The 26,997-nt window shown below is 41.9% G+C and overlaps 1 protein-coding gene across 2 annotated transcripts in view; it reads right to left on the reverse strand.

The window, feature by feature from the left end:
* Positions 1 to 3,099: 3,099 nt before the first annotated feature.
* Positions 3,100 to 26,997, reverse strand: part of DHX37 (DEAH-box helicase 37) — a 56,481-nt gene continuing 32,583 nt past the window's right edge. Inside the window, exons 18-27 of one of the 2 annotated variants that reach the window (XM_061602854.1) lie at positions 25,558 to 25,746; positions 23,059 to 23,183; positions 22,848 to 22,964; positions 17,154 to 17,326; positions 15,549 to 15,663; positions 13,400 to 13,537; positions 10,516 to 10,610; positions 9,548 to 9,621; positions 6,435 to 6,532; positions 3,100 to 5,038 (exon numbers count right to left, since the gene is read on the reverse strand). In XM_061602854.1, the coding sequence (XP_061458838.1) occupies positions 4,956 to 5,038; positions 6,435 to 6,532; positions 9,548 to 9,621; positions 10,516 to 10,610; positions 13,400 to 13,537; positions 15,549 to 15,663; positions 17,154 to 17,326; positions 22,848 to 22,964; positions 23,059 to 23,183; positions 25,558 to 25,746 (1,207 nt within the window). In that variant the 3' untranslated portion in view covers positions 3,100 to 4,955. The remainder of the gene's footprint in view (positions 5,039 to 6,434; positions 6,533 to 9,547; positions 9,622 to 10,515; positions 10,611 to 13,399; positions 13,538 to 15,548; positions 15,664 to 17,153; positions 17,327 to 22,847; positions 22,965 to 23,058; positions 23,184 to 25,557; positions 25,747 to 26,997) is intronic. The other variant, XM_061602855.1, reaches the window with a different exon arrangement.

Raw genomic sequence — 26,997 nt, forward strand, 5'->3', positions numbered from 1 at the left:
TGAAATGGGTCAACCAGAGAGAATTCTGGGAGTCTGTGGATCCCTGGGACACCCTACTGAGGAAGATCCGCAGCTCAGTGTCAGACAATTTCCAACCTTGCAAGAAGATGCAACTGAACCTTAGCTGTTATCTTTTATCTGCTTTCTGAGATCAAAAGTCAGGAAGAGGGGGTGATGTAGATCTGTCAAGTCTCAGCTCTCTCTGGAAGGGCAGGGAGGGGGAAGGCATGAGTTGCAGATGCCTCAACTGCCAGAAGGCGTGGAAGATCCATCTGTTGTTGTGTCTATTCCAGACATTAGGGAAAGGAGTGTGTTAGATGCTCCGCCAATTCCCACGGGTGACCCAGCCCCCCTTGGGGACAGCGCTCAGCCTTCAACCATCCCAACGGGTCAGTTAGGGGAGGATTCCGAAAGAGCAGTAACTCCTCCTTCACCAAGCCGTGAATTAGCAGTAACCCCTCTTTGTCCCGCAGTAACTTAGAGACGCCTGATGCTTCTCAGCCCTCTACTTCCTGGACTGTTGATAAGGACCCTGTTTCGTCTGATGAGCCCATGGAGGCTCGCCCCCCCCCCTCACCTTGCTCTCGGCAACAGGAAAGCGTACCGGGCAGAGGGCGGGGGTGCGAAGGAGTGAGAGATTGCGCTCAAAAACTTTCCCTATATAAGTCTGCTGAGTATTGAGGGGGGTGTTGAGTCAACTTTCTTCTTATGTCACAGAGCATGTCAAGAGTGTAGTTAGGGATTTCTAGTGAGTTAATGTACGGTTTTCTATGAAGTACACTGCTTTTGATGTATCCATCACTCTAATAAAATGAGATCTACTTGCACCAACATCTCAGTCTCCTGGTATCGACTCTGGATGGGACAAGATCAGGACCCCTGGGTGGGGCTGTCTAGCCCCCTTATCTTCAAAAGAGTTGATCCTGGCAGGGGCGGAATAAGGCTAATTGCTCCCCCCTCCCTGTGGACCGGTAAACTCCATAAAAATGAAGGATATTCCTTCAGTTGTTGTTCCCTATCTCCATCTACCTCGACTCTCCTGAAGTTTTACAGACAAAAGCCTTTGGGAACCTGGCTATTCTACTGAGTATAGGATCTTAGCTTAGCAAGCTCTTTGTTATATTCTTTGTCTGTATTGAACCTCTCACCTTTGATATACCAATGTATCTCTTGTAGCCTGGCTGAGGGCAATTAGCTTTAAGGAAACAATTGCTGCTCTCTTTTTGTTCTTTTAAATAAACTACTCTTTTATAAATGGTGTGTATTGGCTTGAAACTAATTATTCTAAATCCAGTCCTTGATAGCTGAATGCTACTGATTACTGTTGATTAATGTGGGTTAATACCCTTAGAACTCACATAGCTCTCTGAGATCCCCTGTCTCAGAGAAGGAAGCTGGAAAGAGGGGTGGTGGCAGTTCTACCATTGATTTAATCCTAAAGAGGGTTTGCCTGGGAAGCAGAGACCCAAAGGTGTTGGGATTCTTCTTGGAAGCAAAGAACCCCCCCCTTGGGGTGCTGAGGGCAAGGGACCCAGGGGAACAATTCTTTGACAAGATTGATTCAATGGTCTGACCAACTATAAAGGATCTTCCTAACCCTAAACTCTGGAGCAGATTTAACCAAGTCCTGGAAGAACAGGTGTGATTTGATTCGGTGACGGAAGCCTGTGACGTCCTTCCCCCACACAGCAAAGGAACGCAAGCTAATTGTATAATGCAAAGAGATCCCTCAGCTGATCTGAGCCAGCCAGGGCTAGCTGATGAGGGAAACAGCACTCCATCAACTGCCTTGTTGTTGTTATGTGCCTTCAAGTAGATTAGGACTTATGGCGACCCTATGAATCAGTGATCTCCAATAGCATCTGTTATGAACCACCCTGTTTAGATCTTGTAAGTTTAGGTCTGTGGCTTCCTTTATGGAATCAAGCAATCCCCCAAATTCTGTCTGTTGCGGCCAAAATAAGAATAATTTAAAAATACCCCAAAGATGGTACAGTAGGGTCCCACTCATACGGTAGGTTATGTTCCAGACCTCCACCTAAAAGCAAAACCCGCCGGAAAGCAAAACTCCATCAATGGCACCCGACACCAAAAAAATGCCGTAAAAGCGGAATAAGCGCCGTATGAGTGGGGCCTTATAGTTGAAAACCACCATATTAGCAGGCCGCCAAAAAGCAGGACCCTACTGTACTTACATTGCAAAGTACAATAAACTTAACCAGCTCTAACTGGTGGAAGGCTGTAACAAAATCGTTCTTTCTGTCACATGCGGTAGGGATATGAGTGGGTTCTAAGCTTCTGGCACATGGTCTGTGAGGAAATTTGGGCAATCACAGGTGAAAATGTTATTTGCAACCCCAAACTGGCTTTGTTAAAAATATTTTCTGATGATCTGAAGTATCTGAAATTTAAAGATCAAATTACCTTCTTATTGGCGAAGACATGCCAAGTTATAGCTCATGACTGGAAGAGTGCAGCAAATTTATCACTAGAGGTCTAGATACAAAGTATGGCATACTGCATTAATAGAGAAATTGACTAAACAGCTAAAAGCTCTGAAATGACAACACAGAGGATGGATGATGTTGCAGGAACAGGGTATTGTTTTATTAAGCACATAATCAAAGGAACATATGCCGAATCCTTTGTCTACCCACGGACAGCTCTGGAGGCACCTGTTGAGACAAATAAACAAACATGAAGGTCACTGACCATATTAAATGCTGAAAGACAGCTAAACGTGACCCTTATTAGAAGAAAAAAACCAAACACCTTACTTACCTGGGGTCTTTGTTATTTGTTACTATTTTGTGAAAGGATTGTATGCATCGCTTTTGATGTATGACCTGAAATAATTTATTAAAAGTGTCATTATCATCATCATTTTCATTATCGTTGCAGCACCTATACTTTGGAATTCCATGCCCATTGACATCAGGCAAGCCTGTCCAGACATGTAGATGTGGATGTGTTTTAATCTCTTAATATTTTTACTTTACTGCTGCTTTAAATGCTTTTAATTACTTGTTTTAACTGTTTTTGTGGATAATTTTAATGTTTGTTATAAGCCATGTGCATATAGCAAAACACATAGTTGAGTTGAAAAACAAATAATGAACTCAATTTATTTCAGAAAATTGCATCAATGCAATATAAAAACAATTTACAAACATAAGAGTTTTCATATACATGTATACAAAGGAGCCACCGTTGATGAAGTAGACATGAAGCACAATAATTGGTGTGGGTGTGTGCTCCTGTCAAAATGTGTTTGCCTTGTGCAGAAACTGCTAAGCTAAGTCAGCTTTCTTATACTTGAAAATATCCTTTCTACACGGAATATGCATTAGCCTATGCCAGGGGTGAGGAACCACATGTTGTTGGACTCCCATCAGCCCCAGCCAAGATGGACAGTGGTCAAGGAGGATAGGAGCTGTAGCACATCAACATATGGAGAGCCAACTGCCATCATCCCTGACCACTGGCTACCTTGGCTAGGGTTGATGGGTCCTGGGGTCCAACAACATCTGGAGTGCCACTGTCTCCTGTTGAGAGAGGTGATAATTGGGTAAGAAAACCTCACTGTTCTGGAACTGTTCAGGTGGGCGTTCTATTGACATGCATATCGGGAGCAGCATGTAATGTCAACCCAAAGCAGGATCTCCCCCTACTGAAGGTACACTACAAAGGCGGATTGACACAGGCACTGGTGGGTGTTCTAGAATCTGTACACATTTCTCATTAAAAATGGCATTATTTGCAATGTTTCTATCATTTTACTTTTCATTAAAAATGGAAATAGGTACATATTTTAGTGGGCAAAAAAGAAAAGAAAAAGGCATATAAATCACAGCACAGATGATCAAATAAATATCAAGAAGAAGTATCAGGATTGGTGGCAATGTGCATTAAGGATGGCAAAAAATACACCAATTTTGCTTTAATAAATTAATAGGACTTCCAGAAGCGGAGTAATACAGAGAGCTGTGAATTTAAGGGCACACCATACTTGTTATATACCAAATTAGAGTCCCTCCTCCAAATCTCTGGGCAGAAAGAACAGTGGAAGGAAGACAATTAAAACATTACTTGACAAAAGATAAGCTGGCAGTGGGCTGCTTTGGACAGCGCTAAACCACAGTTTAGGGTTAAGAGAATGAGCCTAGCTTCTCCCTGGGTTCGCATCCTGTGACCACAAGGAGGAGTTTGGCTTTCAATTTTTTAAATTAACAGCAACTTGCCATATTATCTGAACTCAGATACAGTGCAGGTAATCTTCTCTACAGAGAAGTAGAACACATTCATTTTGGTGTCTGACTTCAACTAAGGCCTGCAGATGAACCAGAAACTGGCCTTTCAGAACTTCCTGTATCCAACTTTTATTTGGGATATGTTCCACCTAGCTGAAGAGTGTATTTGAACATGTACAAAGCTCTTTGGTCTGAGCACTGCCAGTTTCCATGCTCTTCCTCCTCTATGTGCTTTTCAAGGCTCAGATTAATTCAGCTGCACCCAACATTTACCAGATCCCTTGAAAAAAGTGAAATGTGTGCCCAAGGGACCTGATCTGAAGGAGGGAGAAGTGACCAGAAGTGGTGGTACACACAGTGCTTGCTCAAAAATCCAAATGTGCCCGTGGGTCAAAAGAGGTTGGCAAACCCTTCTATAGACAAACACACAGCACTTCGCCCCTCTCCCCCAGTCAATCCAATGGAGGGTGAACACCTCTATTCTCCTGTGTGTGGGGGTCTGCTCCATGCCTTGAATCTGAAAAACAGCAGGCTTGCCCAGGTCAAGGGCAAGGTGCTCCTTAGGGGCAAATGAACGCTGCCCGCTGCTGCTCCTTGGACAAGATCCCTCTTTTCCTTCCAAATACAGACAGTGGTTTTCCTCGTGTGTTGTCACAGCCAGTGCTAGTTCCAGGATGGGTGGACAAGAAGAACTTGAGTGAACATTTATGGAGTCACAGGCGGCCATATTTTAGATACTTCTTGGTATGTAACTTCTGGGATCCACTGGCAATATTCTGACAACAAATCTTTAAAAAGAGCAAGAGAGAGAGAGAGAGATGAGAATCTACAAAAAGAGAAATTTAACTAACAAGCAGCCTCCATGACAGGGATGGGGAGCCCTGCAGATATTGCTGGACTCCAGCAGTCATACTGGCTAGGAGTAATGGGAGGTGGAGGCCAATAAGGCCTGGACGGGTACAGGCTTCCCGTCTCTCTGCTCTATAATGAAAGACAGATGTGGTTTAGAAACATGATTTAACAAAACTTTTTATTGAGCTTCTTAAGTCTGTCTGGTGTAAATAATTGAATACAGACATTCCCTCTGATCTCCCGACCAGAATCACCATCATCATCATCATCATCTAGATATATTGCTTGTAATGTTTGATGGAATTGTTTTATTGTGTATTTTAATGGTGGTGTGTGTATATCTGTGTGTGTATTAGAACTGGGAAACTGCTTAGAAGCTACTTTGGCAATTTAGCACCATATAAACAAACAACAAAATATTTATATCCTGGCTTTCTGTCTCACAAAAAACAAACATTAATACATAAAAAAAACCCACCCATGGCTGTTTTGCATCATCGTGAATGTTTTTAAGAGGAAAAAAAAGATATAATTTAGGAAGATGTTTGTCATTTCCTTGCTTACACTCTGTAATTTGAGCCCATTATTCCATGTCCTGCACTCTGGGATGATTGAGAAGAGATCCTGGCCCTCCTCTGTGGGGCAACCTTTCAAGTTCTTGAAGAGGGCTATCATATCTCCCCTCAGTCTTCGCTTCTCAAGGGAGTGAGTTCCACAGAATTGGGGCCAATAATACTGAACACATGGCTCCTGGCGGATGAGAGTTGTGCATTTGAGCCCTGAGGGGCCACTAACAGGGACTCTCCCAAAGAAAATCTCAGTGATTAGGCAGGGATACAATTTTTGTGTTGTTCCATCTTGCTCTGTAATTGCTCTGGTTTTCAATTTGTTTGTGTCTCATCTTATTTTTGTTATGATTGTTTGTTGCTTTAAAAACCTGTATTTGTACATTTCCACAAAAGGAAAAGACAGCTTTCTCATAGTTGAAAATATCCTTTCTAGACAGGATATACATTTTCCTGTGCTAGGGGAGCCCGGTGCCCTTCCCATGTTGTTGGACCTCAGCTCCCAGCAGCCCTAGTAGTCAGCATGGGCAGTGGTCAGGGATGATGGGAGTTGTAGGCCAGCAACATCTGCAGGGCCACAGGTTGCCTATCCCTGGTTTAAAGGGCTAGAGCTCTTGGTTGTTGCAACACCCTTCCAAGGGACAGGCCAACAACCCTTAATCATCAATGATAAAAAAAGGACAGCTGAATTTGAGTTAAGCTTAACATGGCTCAGAAACAAAGTTAATAAGAATCCACAAGGATGACACACATCTGTACGGCTTACATTTTGGGTTCTTCTTCCAGGCAGCAAGTAAAGCATCCCGGTTATCGGCATTTTCAGAGACAAGAGCTTGCAACAATGATTCTGTCCTGGGCTGGAGCCTGCAGGGATTTTCAACACAGACAGGCATCAGTTCTGCCCATAAATTAAACAGACGCTCAGACTTCCGAAAGAAAAGAGTTCTAATGGCTGTTCTCTATCCCCTTCTAGAAAAAACACACACATCTGCCCCCTGCAGGAGAAACAGGGATTTTCCTTTATCATACCAATACCTTGTGAGCTTCTTTTCAGAACAGCCCGTAGTGGGTTACCTGGGACTTCCAGAGGCCTATCACCCAGGCACTCATCGGAACCACACCTGCTTAGCATTAACAACACTATACTATGGGAGGCTTTCCTGGGGCAGTCCCTGGGATATGTCCTTGCCTATTTATGTATTATTTTTAAAAAATTACACCCCACTTTTCCCTTTCACAAAAGGAGTTGCTCAAAGTGGCTTACAAATATGCACTTCCCTCTGCCTATGAACAGAGTATCCAAAATGCAACATGAGATATTGCTGGAAGATGAGACCCCCCAGGTCAGAAGGCACTCACCGAGCTACTGGGGAAGAACAAGGACAAGTAAGAGTAGCACTGTGGCTAATGATGCAGCTGGGTCAAAGCCGAAAGGAAGCCCAGAGGCTGCTGCGCACAGATGTGAAAGGAGAGTCTGAAGTTGTACAACATACACAGTAGGAACATGGAATGTGAGAAGCATGAACAAGGGAAAGTTAGAAATTGTCAAGCAAGAAATGGAACGTGTCACCTTATAATACTTGGCGTGAGTGATTAAAATGGACGGGAAAGGGACATTTTCAATCAGGCATCTACAAAATATTTTATGCAGGAAATGAGAAACTAAGACAAAACGGGGTTGCTTTAATAGTGAGAAGTGATGTAGCAAAAGCAATTAGGAGCTACAACGTAAGGTGTGAGCGAGTGATATCAATGAGATTAAATGGGAAACCTATTAACATAACCACCATCCAAGTCTATGCTCCAACAGCAAAAGGAGAGAAGAGGATTTGGAGAGATTTTATGCACAGGTACAGGAAGGAATTGATCACACACCAAAACAAGATGTGCTGATAATTATGGGGGACTGGAATGCAAAAGAAGGGAACAGAGAAGATCTAGGAATTGTGGGGCATCTGATTGTCCTGATGCACAACCTATACTCTGGACAAGAGGCTACTGTAAGGACAGAATATGGAGAAATCGATTGGTTGTCAATCGGAAAGGGTGTGAGACAGGGGTGTATTTTATCACCCTATTTGTTTAATCTATACTCAGAACATATCATACGGAAAGCAGGATTGGACCAAGATAAAGGAGGTGTGAAAATTGGAGGGAGAAATATCAATAATTTCAGATATGCAGAGGATACCATACTACTAGCAGAAACCAGTAATGATTTGAAACGGATGCTGATGAAATTTAAAGAGGAAAGCACAAAAGCAGGACTACAGCTGAACGTCAAAAAGACTGAAGTAATGACAACAGAATATTTATGTAACTTTAACGTTGACAATGACATTGAACTTGTCAAGGATTATCAAAACCTCGGCACAGTCATTAATCAAAATGGAGACAATAGTCAAGAAATCAGGAGAAGGCTAGGACTGGGGAGGGCAGGTATGAGAGAACTAGAAAAGGTCCTCAAATGCAAAGATGTATCACTCAACACTAAAATCAGACCATGGTATTCCCGATCTCTATGTATGGATGTGAAAGTTGGACAGTGAAAAAAGTGGATTAGAGAAAAATCCACTGATTTGAAATGTGGTGTTGGAGGAGAGCTTTGCACATATAATGGACCATGAAAAAGACAACTAATTGGGTGTTAGAACAAATTAAACCAGAACTATCACTAGAAGCTAAAATGATGAAATTGAGATTATCATACTTCGGACACATAATGAGAAGACATGATTCACTAGAAAAGACAATAATGCTGGGAAAAACAGAAGGGAGTAGAAAAAGAGGAAGACCACACAAGAGCTGGATTGATTCCATAAAGGAAGCCACAGACCTGAACTTACAAGACCTGAACAGGGTGGTTTATGACAGATGCTCTTGGAGGTCGCTGTTTCATAGGGTCGCCATAAGTCTTAATAAACTTGAAGGCACATAACAACAACACTACCTTAGGTGAAGCAGCAACCATCATTGGCTCCAGATGTCTTGTGAGGACCTATCTTTTTGCCCTGGGTTTCCCTGACCCACAAGATCACTCCCTGTTTTATGTGTTGAATCTACCAATCTTCTGTTTTATTCACTTTTATATGGTTTTAAATTACTATTTTATTGGTTTTAGGTTGTGTTTTTGTTCTTGTTTTAATAATATATTTTTTAGGCTGTACATCACTTAAGGAATTTCTAGTGATATGCATAATTTTATATACTTTTTGTCTTTGTTCTAACTATTCAGTAGTGTTGGATAGTAACTAGGCTGGCTGAGGACCCAGTCTTTTATGACAATGCCATCTACTCCAAACCATTTTACAACAGATGAAGGCAAGAGACTGAGCTAGATGGGTAGGCGATCCCAATTTTGTCAAGCAGACAACTTCCTGTAGAGCAGCCATACAAAATCAGGCCCTCACCTGGTTGCCTCTGAGTAAACATGGCCTCCAGGTGACGAGATGTGGCCCCAGTTACTATGACTGTGTAGCAGCCACAGCGCCGTACCTCCCTTCCCCAGCCAAGGAAGCATAGCTGTGTACGACGGTTGCTGTAAATCATTTCCCCCCCCCTTTCCTATCCAGCAGACAAGGAGAAAAATATATACAGCAGGAGTGGAAGACCTGTGGCCCACCAGATGTTGTTGGACTCTGACTCCCGTCAGCCCCAGCCAGCATGGCCAATGGTCAGGGATAATGCTGTCACAATGCAGTCCAACAACTACAACTCCCACAGGTTTCTCACCTCTAAGATACGGTGACTGGACCAGGGGATGTACAACCACTTCTAAACTATTTATTTCCCAGGGTACTGATGTCTACTATACTTTTAAGAGCGCCTATTTCCCTCCTTCCCTTCCTGTAATTATATGCACAATTGTCAACAGCTTACTTGGACCATGTTTTCAGCATTGTTACCGGACTGGACAGCAAGCAGCGGCTGTAAGTGGCCAATTTTTTAACGATCTAAAAGAAGAAACAGTGTTACACTGGATTTTAGGGCTGCCACATGATTTAAGTAATTGTAAGATATTGAATTACATGAGTTTTAGTCTATTAAATATGCACAAGAGTAAAAAAAAAAGCATTTGTAAAGGAAAACACAACCTGCCTCTTTTTTTGTTTTGTTTTTTGGATGCACATTTATGAATGAAGAGGCAGCATCTTGGAAGAAGAATTCCCTCCTGGGTGTGAGAGAAAGGGGAATGCCAGAATGCGCCTTTTCTGATGGCATTTGCCATTCTTACATATTTTAAAATATTGAGTCAGTGTGATATAGTGGTTAGAGTGTCGGACTAGGACAGAAGAGACCCAGGTTCAAATCCTCACTCGGCCATGAAGCTCACTGGGGTGAACTTGAACCACTTGTCTTGGATTAATCTACATCACAAGGTTATTGTGAAGATAAAACAGAGAGTGCGAGAAGAACCATGACCATGTATGCTACTTTGAGCTCAATGAAGGATAGATGAGTTATAAACATAACTGTATGTATATATGATCTGCTGCCCAATTATCAGGGCACCTTTTTAGTTATTAAAAAGTTTTAAAACACCCCATTTATATTATTTACTATTTATTATATTAACAATAACTGACTGCTGCTCAACAGCAACGTTCTGCATAGCTTACAGCAACAGCAAGATAAAACTATAAACCATTATATTTATTTGATTAATGAAATAAAACTGCCCTAATTAATTTGCTTGTCAAAAGTGGGCACTGAATTTATTATTTTATTTTAGGTACTTACACCACACCCTTGATTAAAATTCCCAGGGTGCTTTACAAAACCCAAACGACAATAATAAAGGGGGGGGGGGTTAAGGAGTAGAATTAAAGAGAGAAAAACATGTGTACCTTCCCCTCCAGTAAGAACGTGGCAAAATATTTGTAGCGCTCAATGCCTTCTGGATAATCCACCTCCACAGGAGGAAGCTGCCAGCCTACTCGATCTGCAGAGAAAGGTTGCAAGAAGAACATGGTCTGTTAAGGTACTCCACACTTGGCCTCTTCATTCTGTCTCCCTCAACAGGAGAAGCCACCGTGGGCAGGAGAAGGGCAGTGAAGTCTCCAGGTTCTGCTTTGCCTCTTGTTTGCATTCTCCAAGTTCCACCTACACATGGGTAGGGCTTGAAGGACACAAATGGAAGCCAGAAAAATGTAAGTAGCTGTCATCGCAGTAGAACTTCTATTTCCAATGCATATCAGTAGCAGAACCTTCTCAATATGGACACTGTTTGCACTGAAAGATTGACAGTAATAAGCCTGGATGACAGCCAATTCTTGTGTTTTTAGAGATGGCGTCTCAGCCATAATTTTGTTGCTTGTTCCCAGCAAGCATGTGGTGTCTAAATGAACACAGGAAGATAGCTTATACTGAGTCATACCACTGGTCCATCTAGAGGTGCTTCAACATCAGCCAACCTTTTTCCTTCCAGACTGCCAACCGGCCCAATTGCTCTGTCCTAGCCTGATGAAAAGTCCTGGATAACTCAAAAGCTTGTACACTATTTTGTCTGCCATGATAAAAACATTGCCTTACTATGGACTTAGTGATGAATCTGCTTCCTGTAGAAGCCGAACTACTTTTGAGAAACTTACAGAAGACGAACTTCCCAGGAGGATCCCTCCGCCTGTGCTGCCTCTGAGACGGGCTCCCGTCTTGGATGAAACATCCAGTTTTAAATTCAGTCAGAAGGGTTTTTTCTGACTGGGGATGATTTCTTCCGGATAAGGAAGAAGCGTGAGATCTGCCACATAGTTTTGTTTTGATTGTTGGAGCCTGGAATTCGTCAGAATTGTCTGTCTTCCAGCAGTTCAGACAGAGCGAGGATTTTATGCTAGCTCAGCTGGATAAGTGACCCGTTTTTTTTTAACGGACTAGCAGGCAAACCTCCTGTCTACATTTATCATTTTCTTATCTATATAGCTAAAGAGATTTGTCAAAGTAACAGCAATTAAGATAACCTAGATGAGGTAAGACTTTCCTTCTTTATTTACGGAACTAAGGGCGAAGAAAATATAAATAGCTTATCTTTTTTTTTTTTATTGCAAAAAGCTGACATGGAAAATTGCGTTTTAAAGATTACAACGGATGAGAGCTTTCTGATTGGGAGAGATAAGAAATCTTTTTGATTTACAAGACTTTTGTGTAATATATATAAGGGACTATTTTTTCTGATCTACTTTTTTTGTTGTTGTTGTTGACGAATCTGCTCATTCTCTCTGCTACTAGTTATTTGAACGCTGTGAACTAAAAGCTGTTTTTGCACTTCTGGACATTTAAGAGATAAGGACTGTCTAGCGTGTGACGTTAGTTGGTTGGAAAGATTAACTCCTTTGTAACTGGATAAAGAAATAAACTGCTCTTTGCTTGGGACATTGAAAATTGAAGGAGTTTTGTTCTTTTGGTTTTAAGAATGGCAAGAAGATCATGGATGTACAAGAAGGGACTTTATTTCTAGACATGCTTCAGAAAATAATGGATGGGATTAACTCAATAAAACAAGAACTGAGAAATAATAGACAAGCGTGGAGAACTGAATTTCATGAAATGAGACAGGAGCTGAAAGAAACTCAGGATTCTATGAGAAAGGAGAATAAAGATAGATCTGGAAAACAAAAAAAGGATGAAAGAGAAATTAAAGGCAAGGTTCAATCTATGGAGATTGGCTTAAATATGGACATGAAAAAAGATTTGGATTTCCTGGTTGTGACGGATCCTGGAGATAAATATTACAGTTTGGAATACAGCGCTGTCTCTGAAGGAATTGAAGAGATTGGAGATAAAGATATTATCGGTTCAAAAAAATTCCTGGACTGGAAGGATTTCATGGAACTTGAAATGGAGAAAGTTAATAGAATTAATCCCTGTTTTGTGTCAATGGAAAAACTTTCAAGAAATGTACTAGTGTATCATGTGGAAAAGAGGAGCAGAGATGCGGCTTTGAAACAATACTTCAGTGTTACGTTTGGATTTGATGGTAAGAAAATATCTGTGATGGAGGAAATTCCTATCAGACTTTTATTATATGACTATGACAGCAAGATTTTTGGGTGCGTAAAGATGGAAGATGGACCCAATATGGATAATGACAGAAGAGCGATTTGAAACTACTGGACTCAGTAGATTTGATGAGTTGGATTAATTGACATGTTTATTTAGAAAAAAAAATTGATTGACATATATCTCAAGGATTGGAAACTTCTCTTTGATTTTTTGTGGAAGATTAAAATGATATGATGTTAATGAGATTTGAAACCAACTAAGATAACTGCTGGAGGAAGGTGATTTTATAATCTATTAAGAGATAGGTCTGTTATATATTATAGATTTATAGTTGAATTATAGTGTTTTGAAATTACTGGATTTAGTAGATTTGATGAGCTGGATTAATTGGCATGTTTATTTAGAAAAAAAATTGATTGATATATATCTCAAGGATTGGAAACTTCTCTTTGACTTTTTGTGGAATATTAAAATGATATGATGTTAATGAGATTTGAAACCAACTAAGATAACCGCTGGAGGAAGGTGATTTTATAATCTATTAAGAGATAGGTTTGTTATATATTATAGATTTATAGCTGAACTATGACAAATCGGAAGTCAATATTTTTATATATATGTATTTTTTTTTTGTATTGTATTAGTTATTGATTTGTGTTGTTTTCTTTTTGTATTATTTTGGTTTTGAAAATTAGAATAAAAATTAATTGAAAAAAAAAAAGAGAAACTTACAGAAGACACTTGGCCTGTGGCATCGAATGCTGCCTGTTTCAGGGCAGTACGAAGGAGGAGGGTTTTCCAGGGGTTTTTCGAAGTGGCAGTATGGCGGCAAAAGGAGTGGGATCCATTCCGGTTCAATTGCTGAGACACCTTCAGAAAAGTATAAGCAGTTCAGCGAAAGAAGGTTGAGGGGAAAAGTGGGGATTTTAGTCTGGCTTTTGTGGGATGGTAACATGCAAGATTCTCAGGCCCCATCTGCACCATACATTTAAAGGAGTATCATAACACTTTAAAACAGTCATGGCTCTCCCCAAAAATCCTGGAAGTACTGTTTGTGAAGGGTGCTGAGAACTGTAAGGGAAATAGCCCTTACAGAGCTACAATTCTTAGAGTGGTCTAATAATCAGCCACTCTTCCCAGTGAACTCTGGAAACTGGATCTCTGTGATGGGAATATTCTCAGCGCCCTTCACAAATGAGTTCCCAGGATCCTTTGGGGAAAGCCATGACTGTTTATAAAGCCTTTTCCTCACCTTTTTATTCTACAGCAGGCACATGTGATCTCCCACCCAAATTTAAACCAAAGCTGTCCCTGACCACATCCACAACAGACCTTTATTCCACTTTAGACAGTCATGGCTTCCCCCAAAGAATCTTAGGAAGTGTAGTTTGTAAAGGATGCTGAGAGCTGCTAGGAGAGGCCCTATTCCCCTTACAGAGCTACAATCCCCAGAAGAGGGGCTGACTGTTAAACCACTCTGGCCGCTGGAGCTCTGTCAGGGGACTAGGAGTCTCCTAACAATTCTCAGCATCTATAATTCCCAAGATTATTTGGGAGAAGCCATGACTGTTTAAATATAAATAAAGGTCTGGCATTGGTATTGCCCCCTGATTAGCCAAGCCAAACAGCTGTGAGTCTGGCTTTTAGAACAGTTTGTTCTTATTGAGCATGCTCGCGCTTATCATTGATTCCAATGTTAAATTTCTTAAAATTAATTAAAAATCAGCCAGGCATTTTTAAAAACTTTTTAACTGCAGAAGATGAAATTCAGAGTATGGGGCAAGGTCTGTAATAGGATTACAGGTACTCTGTGAACATGGCTAAAATTTAATTAATTTCAACAGATTATGAGAACACTGACAGAAAAAAGTCCAACAGGGGTCTGTTTTGTTTTTCTCTCTTTCTACACTTTGAACTCTTGATTCTCTCTGATTGTTTTGTGTATAGCCATAAACATTTAGTGGGTTGTTAAGCAAGCGTTTCTGAGTTCAGGACTATAAATTTTGTAAGGTTTTGTTTTAAAATGAGCTTATGAGAAGCATCAAAATGGCATAGGGGGGTGATATTTTCAATTTAACATTGTGGAATGCGAAAAACCCATGGTGGCGATAGTATACAGCCACTCTTGTGGCTGTACAATAATGGTGGAAATGTAAGGTGTGAATGTGGCCCTACAGGTAAGGGCATATTGGCAATTTTTCTGTGAAGCTTGTTTGCTATCACTGAACTACCTTGTTGAAGAGCCCGTGATAAAGCTTCTGAGAATATAGGGACACTACTGAAATGCCAATCTATACAGTCTCAACTTCAAAAGGAAAGTAATATCCTTATGTATTTAAACAATACATTTATTGAAACAATTACAAAGCTCTTGCCTGCATCCGAGAAATAAAAGGGAATTCCTCCACTTTGTCACAACCCCCACCCCACATTGCCTATTCCTGCAGGCAAGAAAGGTTGCAGAAATAATTCATATGATTATAACAGCTGGGTTAGATGGCTTTAAAAAGGGGATTCATTCCACCAACTCAAGGAGGGGGAGGAGCCCATCAATGACTATTAAGCCATAATAGGTAAACAGAACCTCCATTTTCAGAGGCAGTATACTTCTGAACTCCAGTTGCTAGGCAGCAACAGCAGGGAGAGGACTGTTGCCTAAACACCCTGCTTGTAAGCTTCCTGGAGGCTCCTAAAGGAAACAGGATGCTGGGCTGAAGCAGGTGTGGGGAAACCTTGGCCCTCCAGCTGTTGCTGAAGTACAACTCCCATCAGCCCCAGCCAAAGGCCTTTTCCCTGGGCCAAAGAGAACTCTGGGCTGATCCAGCAGGGCTCTTAGGATTATCCCCAAGAGAAAACAAAAGGGAAAAGGAGTTGATTTTACCTTTCATGTACATTTTTGTCGTTTCAACAATCTCCTGATACACCACAAACTCAGGGAGTTGCTTGAAAAGGATGGAACCGGGGTGGATGAAGACTGGATCATCCAGAAGAGGAGTCTGGGTTGGCAAGGGTCACGGAGGTGGCAGTGGGCGGAGGAGATGGAAAGCAGAAAGCAAAAAACAAATGAAAAGGCCAAAAACATTAGAGACCAGCAAGATTTCAAAGCAAAGAGCTCACAGCTTGACCCAAAGGATGTTTGGTTCTTCTGTGCCTCTGCACTGGGCCGGCGGAGATTGTGCGATTGTGGCCAATGCAAAAGGCACAGCAAAATAAATCCACCTTCAGAGGAGGCTTCTGATTACTTCTCTGCATGAGTCACTGTTTAGGCTTTGCCTCTTACTAAATCAAGAACTATTCTGCACCTGGCTCCAAATGGTGGACCTTGGGACCCTAGCAAAAACAGATCCTGCCTGAGCCCACTGTTTCTTCTTACTTTAGACAAAGCACAAGAGCCAGAACACCTCCCTCCCGTACTCCATTTCATGTACAAAAGCTGGCTGGACTTGCAGCTGAGTCTTACTCCACCTGTGGGGATGGGGCAGCGTCCTCTGCCGCCCCTGAGGGCAGCAGGTGACTTTGGGGGACACAGAATAACCCACACTGCACACACAGCTTTATCTCCCAAGAGAGAACCACCACTGTGGGACTCAGGGACAATGCCCCCCTGTGGGGGAGGGGGCTTCTGCTACTGCCCCAGTAAGCGTCCTGCAACGCTGACATTTATTTTATTTTTTAAAGAATATTAAATATGCCATCTTTGATAGTAAAACTCTTTCAAGGTGCTTTTGCAGAAATATAGTAAAAACACTCATAAATAAATTACTAGGCGACCAGCAATTACCAAAAACAGGCAGCCCCTCCTCCACTGCTAAAATATTATCAAAGACAACAGCAAGTGCAGGTGAATAACAACACTTCACCTTCAGGGGAAAGCCAGTGTCCCTCCCCAAGGGGGTGAAGGTGAATCTTTAGATTTTTCCAAAAGGGCTGTGGTGCCTTGTTCAGGCAGATGCTTATAACCTGGTGACACACTGTACTCTTACACCTGGAAAAACTGTCAGAGGTTTAGGAGATTATGCCTCAGCAGGAGGACATAAATCAGGGGTAAGGAACCTTATGCCCAGGGGCCAAATGCAGCCCTCCAGACTGCTCTATCTGGCCTCTCCTCTGCCAGACCCCTCAATGGCCCTGCTCTGCACCCTCTTTATGTGTTTTGCCTGGCTGGAATGTCTCCTTGAAGTCTTGATAATGCCTCTTGCTTACATGGATGGAGGATGGAGAGGGGTGTGTGAGTCTGCAGAAACTAGCCTGCTTCACAAAGGTGACATTTACAGTCGTCACTCTGCCCACTTCTTGCACGTGGCCCTTGGAAGGTTGCTCAGAAGGGATCGCGGCCCTTGGTTTCCCATTCCTGCCAGAAATGATTTAAAGTGAACAAATATGTGGGAATTACGTGAGGGGGCAGAATATGATAGCACTGAGTGTACCTGGGCTCCTACTGGGAGGGAAGCACGGGATATAAATAAATAACTAAATAAATAAATACCTTGTAACCATTTTTCCACTTCTCATCTAGGAGCTCCTCAGCTTGGATCTTCCGGGCAACGTGGTCTCCTAGCCCTGCCAGGACGATCTGCCTCAAGAAAATCACCTGTGTTTCCGTTGGGGGCTTCATTTTGGGATCAATGAAGAGGCTGACATCTGAGCAGATTGAATTCACTTGGAGGAAAGGCAAAAATAAAATAAAACAAAAAATCAGGAGAATCTTGGAAAGCTGAAGAAGGCCAGGCTGAATAAAGAAGGCCTAGGTTGTTACTGAGGAATAGCATCCTTAAAAAACTCAGAACAACAGCAAAGGGGCAAAACCAAAGGATGCAAGGGAATTATTGAAAGAAAAGCAAAGGTGGGGGTGGCAACAAGAGGGGGGACCTTCTCAGTGGTGGCCCACCTTTTTTTTAACTCTCCCCCTAATCAGGCTCACCAGGTGCCTAGGTTAGTGTCTTTTTGGCACCAGGCAAAGACCTTCCTCTTCTCTCACCCCACTTAAAATCTCTTATTTAAACATTATTTTATCATTTATTTCAGTCTCTGCCTAATCTGATGACGATTCTTCTGCTATGATGGGTGAGTTTGTGACACACTCTCTCTCTCTCTCGTGCCAGGATTGAAGTTGGTTTTGTTGTGGCTTGGTGTTATTTTAAAACATTTTTATAATTAATAGTAATATTTTTCTGTTTGCATGTTTAAATTTGTTTCATTTTGTATGTTGCCTAGAGGCTTCTGCATGAGGTGACCAATAAATATAAATAATTATAAATCATAATCATAGCAAACCAGCCACCTGCAGAAGGGCACTCTAGAGGTTTGAGGGTATTACCAAAAAGATGGTTCATGAGGCAAGGCCTTATCAGTTCTCTAGTTTGGAGTAGACTCGTATGGGAGATGATGATGATGATGATGATTATAGTGCCAGCCTGCCAGCCTTGCCCTGGCCTGTATTTAAAATGGCTGTACACCAAAGCCTTGTGGGGATTTTTCCCCTTGACATCTTTTTCTGTAACCTGCCAGTAAGCAGTTAAATGTTTAGTTTTGCCTCATCGCTGTGACTTGGCAATTTACAAGCCCAGCTGTATGAGATTACAAGCTAGCTTCACACCTTGTTATCAGTAGAAGGGGCCTGGTTCCGTCAAGGCCATAAAATTCAAGGAACTGCCTTGGGAAACCAAGAGGAGACACTTGGTGTTGTGGGAACATAGTTTTTTCATCCTTTTGATAAAATCCTAATTGGTTAATTGTCTCCGGCTGGGTGGAAGATTTCTTCCATAAGAAGCTCAGAACTTTGGGTTTTTGTGTCCCACTTTGGAGCACCACCTTGACTCTTAGGTGATGTTCTGTTGTGGCTCCATTTCCATCCTGACTCGCAAATCCCGGAGAGGAGAAGGCTATCCATCTGTAGATCCTATGGTATGTGAGTATAGCTTAGGCACGAAAGCTTTGTTATTTTTGATTTGTGCCAAAAACTATCTTACTTGTTTTTCTTACCAAACCTTGCCCTGTTTGGGGTGTATGGTAACAGGATTCAATTTGCTGCTAAAACTTACTTTGTGCACCTCTTTGTTATTTGTAATACTTTTATGCTATTTTTATTTTTAATAAACTTTAATTACTTTAACCAACGTGTGTTCATTTCAGAGAGAGTGGTCAGTTCCTAAATTCAGTCCTTGCCATTCGACTACAACTACCCTGTAACAAGTAACGTTTTACCTGAGACTTCAGAAAGGGCAAGCAGTGTATTGATACTCTTGTCCTGAGAAGCTCTGGTGTTTAACTGGGCTCTGAGGTTCCCTTCACCCCAGAGTAGCTAACCAGCCAGAAGGGTGGTGGCAGTTACTACCTTGCAGGGTCGGTGTGAGCGTGCACAACCTTGGCAAAGCAGGATTTGCTGGGATCAATTGCCCAAGGCTGGGAATTGACTCCTGGGACAGTGAGAGCAGATGGGGAAGGCTCCCCGCTTTCACTACATGGTGGTAGCGGGTGGGGTTTGCCCTCCCAGCTTTCACTACAATGATGATGATGATTTATTAGTTGCTTTCTTTGCAAAGCAACCCAAAGCGGCTTACAACAATAGGATTAAAACCAGTTATAACAAACCCATTAAAACACCAAACATAACACAACCTCAGAAGAGATCAGCACAAAAAAAGACAGGTCTTGCAACACCTAATTAAAAGACCACATTAAAAGAGATAATTGATACCTAAAGCCCCTCAAATTAATGGCCAAATTAAAGGATATTACATGGGGAAAGATACCTTAGAATTTCAAACCTGTTTCAAACATCTGTGATCTCTTTCAGGGAACACAAGGGCCTGCCTTCTCAAAACAAGCTGTAGGCACTAGACATAAAAATGAGTATTATGAATAATAAGCTATGGGTTTTAGTTGTTATGTGCCCTCAAGTTGATTACGACTTATGGTGACCCTATGAATCCACGACCTCCAATAGCATCTGTCATAAACTACCCTGTTCAGATCTTGTAAGTTCAGGTCTGTGGCTTCCTTTATGGAATCAATTCAGCTCTTGTTTGGCCTTCCTCTTTTTCTACTCCCTGCTGTTTTTCCCAGCATTATTGTCTTTTCTAGTGAATCATGTCTTCTCATGATGTGTCCAAACTTTGATAACCTCAGTTTCATCGTTTTAGCTTCTAAATGATAGTTCTGGTTTAATGTGTTCTCACACCCAATTATTTGTCTTTTTCATGGTCCATTATATGTGCAAAGCTCTCCTCCAACACCACATTTCAAATCAGTGGATTTTTCTCTTATCCACTTTTTTCACTGTCCAATAATAATAATAATAATAAATTTAATTTCTTTGTCGCCTATCTGGCCAATGGCCACTCTAGGCGACTTACAACATTGTTAAAATACAATTAATAAAATACAATAATACAATATAAAAACAATACATCTGCAACAACAATATTAAAACTGGGCAGGAGGCATTACAGTTATAACAATTAACCCTCCCCGGATACCCCGAAGGCCTGCTGGAAGAGCCAGGTCTTTAAGGCTTTCCGAAATACATTTAGGGAAGAGGCGTGCCGGAGATCTTGTGGGAGGGAGTTCCAAAGAGTGGGGGCCGCCACTGAGAATGCCCTCTCTCTTGTACCCACCAATCTGGCTGTTTTTGTTGGCGGGATTGAGAGAAGGCCCTGTGTGGCCGATCTTGTCGGGCGGCATAATTGGTGGCGTTGAAGGCGCTCCGTGAGATAAACTGGGCCGAAACCGTGTAGGGATTTAAAAGTCAAGACCAACACCTTGAATTGGGCCCAGAAAACAACTGGAAGCCAGTGTAGGTCGAACAACACTGGTGTGATGTGATCTCGGCGGCAACTATTCGTAAGTAGTCGAGCCGCCGCATTTTGTATCAGTTGTAATTTCCGGACCGTTTTCAAGGGTAACCCCACGTAGAGCGCATTACAGTAGTCCAAACGAGAGGTGACCAGGGCATGTACCACTAGTGGGAGCTGATGAACAGGAAGGTAGGGTTGCAGCCTTCGTATGAGGTGTAGTTGGTACCAGGCTGCCCGGCTCACTGCCGAAATCTGAGCCTCCATGGACAGCCTGGAATCAAGCACAACCCCAAGGCTGCGGACCTGGTCCTTTAGGGGTAGACTCACCCCATTGAACTTCAGGTCAAAGTCGCCCAACCTTCTCTTGTCTCCCACAAGTAGTACCTCGGTCTTATCAGGGTTCAACTTCATCTTGTTCCTTCCCATCCATCCACTCACGGATTCCAGGCACTTGGACAAGGTCTCCACAGCCAACTCTGGTGAAGATTTAAACAAGAGATAGAGCTGAGTGTCATCCGCATATTGATGACACTGCAGCCCAAATCTCCTGATGATTGCCCCCAGCGGCTTCATATAGATGTTAAACAGCATGGGAGAGAGGATAGAGCCCTGTGGCACACCACAATTGAGAGGCCAAGGGTCTGACACCTCCTCCCCCAACGCTACCTGTTGGTACCTGTCGGAGAGAAAGGAATGGAACCACTGTAATACAGTGCCTCCAATTCCCAATCCCTCCAGGCGAAGCAAAAGGATACTGTGGTCGACAGTATCAAAAGCCGCTGAGAGATCGAGGAGGACAAGAAAGGTCCAACTTTCACATCCATACATAGAGATCGGATCATGGTCTGAAAGATCCTGACTTTAGTGTTGAGTGATACATCTTTGCATTTGAGGACCTTTTCTAGTTCTCTCATACCTGCCCTCTCCAGTCCTAGGCTTCTTCTGATTTCTTGACTATTGTCTCCATTTTGGTTAATGGTTGTGCCGAGGTATTGATAATCCTTGACAAGTTCAATGTCCTCATCGTCAACTTTCAAGTTGCATAAATCTTCTGTTGTCATTACTTTAGTCTTCTTGATGTTCAGCTGTAGTCCTGCTTTTGTGCTTTCCTCTTTAAATTTCATCAGCATTCGTTTCAAATCATTACTGGTTTCTGCTAGTAGTATGGTATCGTTTGCATATCTTAAATAATTGATATTTCTCCCTTTAATTTTCACACCACCTTCATCTTGGTCCAATCCCACTTTCCATATGTTATGTTCTGCGTACAGATTAAACAAATAGGGTGATAAAATACACCCCTTTCTCACACCCTTTCCGATGGGGAACCAATCGCTTTCTCCATATTCTGTCCTTACAGTAGCCTCTTGTGCAGAGTATAAGTTGCGCATCAGGACAATCAGATGCTGTGGCACCCCCATTTCTTTTAACGCATTCCATAGTTTTTCATGATCTACACAATCAAAGGCTTTGCTGTAATCTATAAAGTACAGAGTGATTTTCTTTTGCAGTTTCTTGGTCTGTTCCATTATCCAACATATGTTTGTAATATGATCTCTGGTACCTCTTGATTTCTCGCTCCCAGAATAAATTTGCTTCTCCCTCCCTCTGTACTATTGGATCTTTGTTTTGTGGGTGGAAAATTTCATTATTTTGGATTTGCTCCACAAGCAGAATTATTACTTAGCAGTCTATACATAATGAACAGGAGTGACTTGGACTGGAATTGAACATATGTGGTTTCAGAATTAGTTTGTTGTTTATAATGTTTATGTGTTTATAAACACACAAACTTTTATTAGATATGTGTGTATTAAATATTGGGTTTGATGATTTTTATAGAAGATATTACTATTGTACCATATTTAGAATATTGATGTACTTGAATATGTTAATAGATTTAACATATATATCTGATATATTGATATATTCAATGTGTTTAAGATATATACAGCATTATATTAAGAGAGAAAGGGCTGGATCAAACAATGTCTTCCTGTTCATGCAAGGACTTCTCCTCCCTCTCCTCTCCCAGAGTGCATCTCAAATCTGTTCTGTTTCCCTGCAATTCTCTGGAGCCGATGGGTTGTGCTTGGGGGGCATGTGTGGAGGAATGTTTAGTTGCACAAGCAGAAGTCCTTGCACAAGTGGGATGACCTCACTGGATACAACTCAAAATAATTGGTTACATAATTGGTTTTTTAAAAGAAAAGGCTGTGTTTTGATGTATATTTTTAAGCATTAAACAGCTTAATAAAGAAATGGTTTTTTTTTAAAGAAACTGAGCCAATTCTTCAGCATCCTACTGGCACAGACCTCATGAGGGTTATACAGCACAGGCAGAAAACAGCTGAGTACCAAGAGTGACTCCTTGGGGCCTTTACCTGCAGTTGTTAGCTGTCCACGCAAGCGCCTGATTTCAACCATGGCTTTGTAGCGTAGGCCATTTGCCTCGCAGAATCTAGGTGTGCACCCAGCATACTCGCAGGCACCCACAGCTCCTGGAAGAGAAGGGCAACATCATTCTATGTAAGGAAGGCGGCAAAAAAATATGGAATGGGAAAAAATGCAAAAAGGGTGAGCAGAACCACATACCTAGCATCACCATGAGGTCTCCTAGTTTCTGACAGGGTCCTTCTCCAGCCCAGATCCGTTGCATCTGCATCACACGCATCCTTTTCCCCTTAAGTATCTCCTGCTCTTCTTCACTAACTGCAGGTCTGTGGCAAATGTGAGACAAGATCTGGTATGCACTAGGATCCTCAGGACAGGCCAATTTCAGAAACATCATTTCTGATGCAGGGAACTCTTGGCCCCCCAGATATTGTGGTACTAACTCCCATCAACCTCAACAAGAATGACAAAAGGGCAGGGATGATGGGAGCTGTAGTTCAGCAACATTTGATCCTCTAAGGATATATTTATTATTTATGATTACATTTATGCATCTGTCTTATAGCATGGTCTGGAAAAGTTCAAATGGAATGTTCTCCATTTGTGGAGTCCCCAAAGAAGTATCTTGGTTGAATTTTTTCTCTAAGGCTGCAATCCTGCCTTACCTGGGAATAAACTTCAGTAGGGCCTAGTTCTGACTAAGGACGGAGGAGAAATTTGTTAGATGTGGATTCTGATGAAGTAAACTAATTCAACAGTCCCAGACTTACATGTTGATGAGTCAGAATACACACTTGTATGAATTTTGTGGTGCAAAAAATCAGTTTTGATTTAAAAATGCGTACCAAAATGAATCTTTTGTAGAAAAATTGAGTACAAACATGCATATTTTAAGGGAAATGCAATGAAAATGCATACAGAATGCATATACAATGTTTACTTGAAGGAAGGAAACTGCATATAATTTAAATTCAAGTTTTTCATGCTTACATTTTTAAATTCACAAAAAATGAAAGAGACCAATAATTGAATGCACACAAAACTGTCACTGAACAGAAACGGGCTGACACATCTTTGCCTGTTCTGAGTAGACATGTGTAAGATTGCCGTGTAGGACACAGATGAATTTCTATCGCATATTTTTTATTAAATTTGTTATTCATTACAATAGGAAAAGAAAGAGGCAGCTTATATAAAAATTACCTGTTCACCTGTAAGCTACTGTTATTCAACACAGGGTGACCATGGGCTGTTTGATCTCAGCAGCACAGTAAAAGGAACTATAACAACTTTCAGAGGACACTATTCTTCACTGGGTGTGCCATTGTCAGTGAACTACTACCGAAAGGGCAATATCAGAGTGAGTTAGCCCTTTGGATTGCCACGTCTGAGAGTGGCAATTTTTATTTATTAATTCACTCATTCAGTTTCTATCCCACTATTCTTCTCAAAGAAGCCACGGGGGTGCAAACAAAATTCTAGTAAAACAATGCAACTAATAATAAAATAAAAACATGTTTAATTTTTTTTAAAAAAATAGGAACTTGTAAAAACATTTTGAAATAGGCACACACTCTCACAGCTAACACATTTCAAGATTGCCAAGAATAGTATCTTTCAGCTATCTAATGCCAGGGTGAACAGGAACGTTCTTAAATTCCTCCTGAATGTTAATAGTGAGAGAAACAGACATACCTCACAAGGGGGGCATTCCAGAAATGGGGAAATGCCACCAACAAGGCCCTGTCAATAAGATTATGCTGGATTTTGTGGCATGGCACAGTGAACTTTCGCAATTTACGTCTCAGGTTAAAACTCTGATCCCTCCTATCATTGCTGCATCATTTACCTCTGTGTGCTCACTGCATTACTTACCTGCAGTGGGTATTAGTGACACAGAATATGGAAAATAAATAAAAAGTTTAGAAAACAACAATTCTGATCCCTCCTGAGGAAATTTAGCATCATGTGATTAATTTCACTGTACCTATACTGGTTCTTGTCCGGCAGTCTATGTCATGAGCCATGGGGAATGTCCGTGGAGCAACGATGAAGAGGAGCCGGACTCCAGCTCCAGCTCCGTTGACACTGACAGCTCCACCCCTGTAGCTCCAGTTACAATTGATGAGACATGCCCGATCAAGAGATTACCCTTTCACCTCCCTTGCACCCCCATCCCGTCCATGCCAATGTCACAAACTCCTCCTTCCGAGGAGAAAGACCTCACACACGTGTCTCTGTTGCCCTCACCTTGGGCATAGAGGCAACTGCGCCGGCAGGCTCAAAGGCTTCCTCTAGCTCCTTTAAGGAGGAGTGCTCCCATTCAGTGACACCTTCTTCACGCAAGTAGATGAACCCACCCACACTTACTTAAGGGTTACAAGATGTGCTTAATTGCTGCGACAACATCTTAGCACTGTGTAGCCATGCCTAGTTATGCCAACTAGAGTTGCATTGTTCTGTAAACTGATCTATGAAGCATTCTGAACGGAAATTTTCTATTAAACCTATTAAAGAAAAGCACCCCTTCAAGTCCGAGTCAGGATAGTCTATGGCAATTTTTGTGATATTTTATTATAATAGGGGTTTTTCAATTAGTAAAACCACCAGAGGGACCTTTGGGCCCAAAAGATGGGATGGAAATATTTTAACATAGATAAGCAGGGACCCCATGGCTTTCTTGGGGGAAAGAAGCCTCACCTGTTAAACTCTTCAAAGAGCTCCCGAACTGTCAGGGCTGAAACTAAGGTGATGACATAGGGCAGGCAGTTGTGCTGTTTGCTCAAGGCGAGCATCTTTGCATAACGGGGTGCCACAGGAAAGGATGCCATTGTGGCCCCCAGAGGGCTGATGGGACAGCTCAGCTTCGCTTCCTGCAATTTCTTCAGCCTGGAAGAAGCAAATGGTAGTCATTTCCTAGACCAGCCTTCTCCAACTTGGTGCCTTCTTGCTGTGGTTGAGCTACAACTCCCAGCATCCCTGACTGGCTGGAGCTGATGGGAGTCCAACAATATCTGGAGGGCCGCAGATTCCCCAGCCTTGTGTGCATGCATGCGTTCATCTGTGTTGGTGTATGGGGTGTGGCCCACAATTTTAGTCCATGAATCCAAGAGTGACATGAACAAGTGTTTAAAGTTTTATTTTAAAAGGTATTTTAGTTCCGATGTTATTACTGTAATTGGAATTAAGGAAAATACTTAAAAGTTGGCCTTTTCTTCTAAAAGTGGTAGCTTCCATCTGTTAAATTCTAATTTCTCTCACACCTCCTTTAAAAAAGGGTACCTATACTGAGAGTTGTGATAATATGCATATTTATTTAAGCAATTAAAAAGCAGATAATTGAATGTCGACAAATTATTAATATCTATCAACAGTGTTACTAGAAATGTGTTGACAGCCCCCTTGATGTGAGCAAAGAAACAGGATTGGTGCAAGTCATTTTTGCGGCTTGAGATGAAACATCAATTGCTTCCCCTCCTCTCGCCCACAATTGATGGTGCCTGTGCTTAGTATCCAAAGCCAGCTAAGATATTTTGGCACAGAGGCAGAAAATCCCAAAAGCATTTCTCCCACTTCCTGGCTATAAAAACGCAGCAGCAGCAGCAACACTAAAACTAAATAACGAATAACCTCAAGACTGGATTACTGCAATGTGCTCTATGTGGACTTAATTCAGAAGCTGCAGCTGATGCAGAATGGAGAAGCTAGGTTATTGTTTGGAGTATCCAATCAACACCAGTTAACATCTCTGTCAAGGGAACTGCACTGGCTACCAATATGCAACTGGGTGCAGTTTAAATGCTTTTGGCATTTAAAGCCCTAAGCAGCTTGAGACTAGGCTACCTAAGGGATTCCCACTATATCACTGTTTGGTAACTGCTCAGATGGGGCACTGCTGAGAGTATCACATGTCCCAGAAATGTACCTCATTTGTACCAAACAACAGGTGTTTTTGCAGCTCCAGCCCTCCCTAGCTGAAATTAGGCAGGTGCCCAATTCATGATGTTTAGGCACCTGCTGAAGACGTTTTTAAGAAGGCTTTCCCTGAGATGTGACCTAGTCATTCCTGAAATATCAGAGGTATATCTGCAGAAGTAGCTTTCTTATTTTTAGAACATGTACTTTTTGTATTTTGTCTTG

Source organism: Rhineura floridana, chromosome 19, assembly GCF_030035675.1.
Source record: "Rhineura floridana isolate rRhiFlo1 chromosome 19, rRhiFlo1.hap2, whole genome shotgun sequence".
NCBI lineage: Eukaryota > Metazoa > Chordata > Lepidosauria > Squamata > Rhineuridae > Rhineura > Rhineura floridana.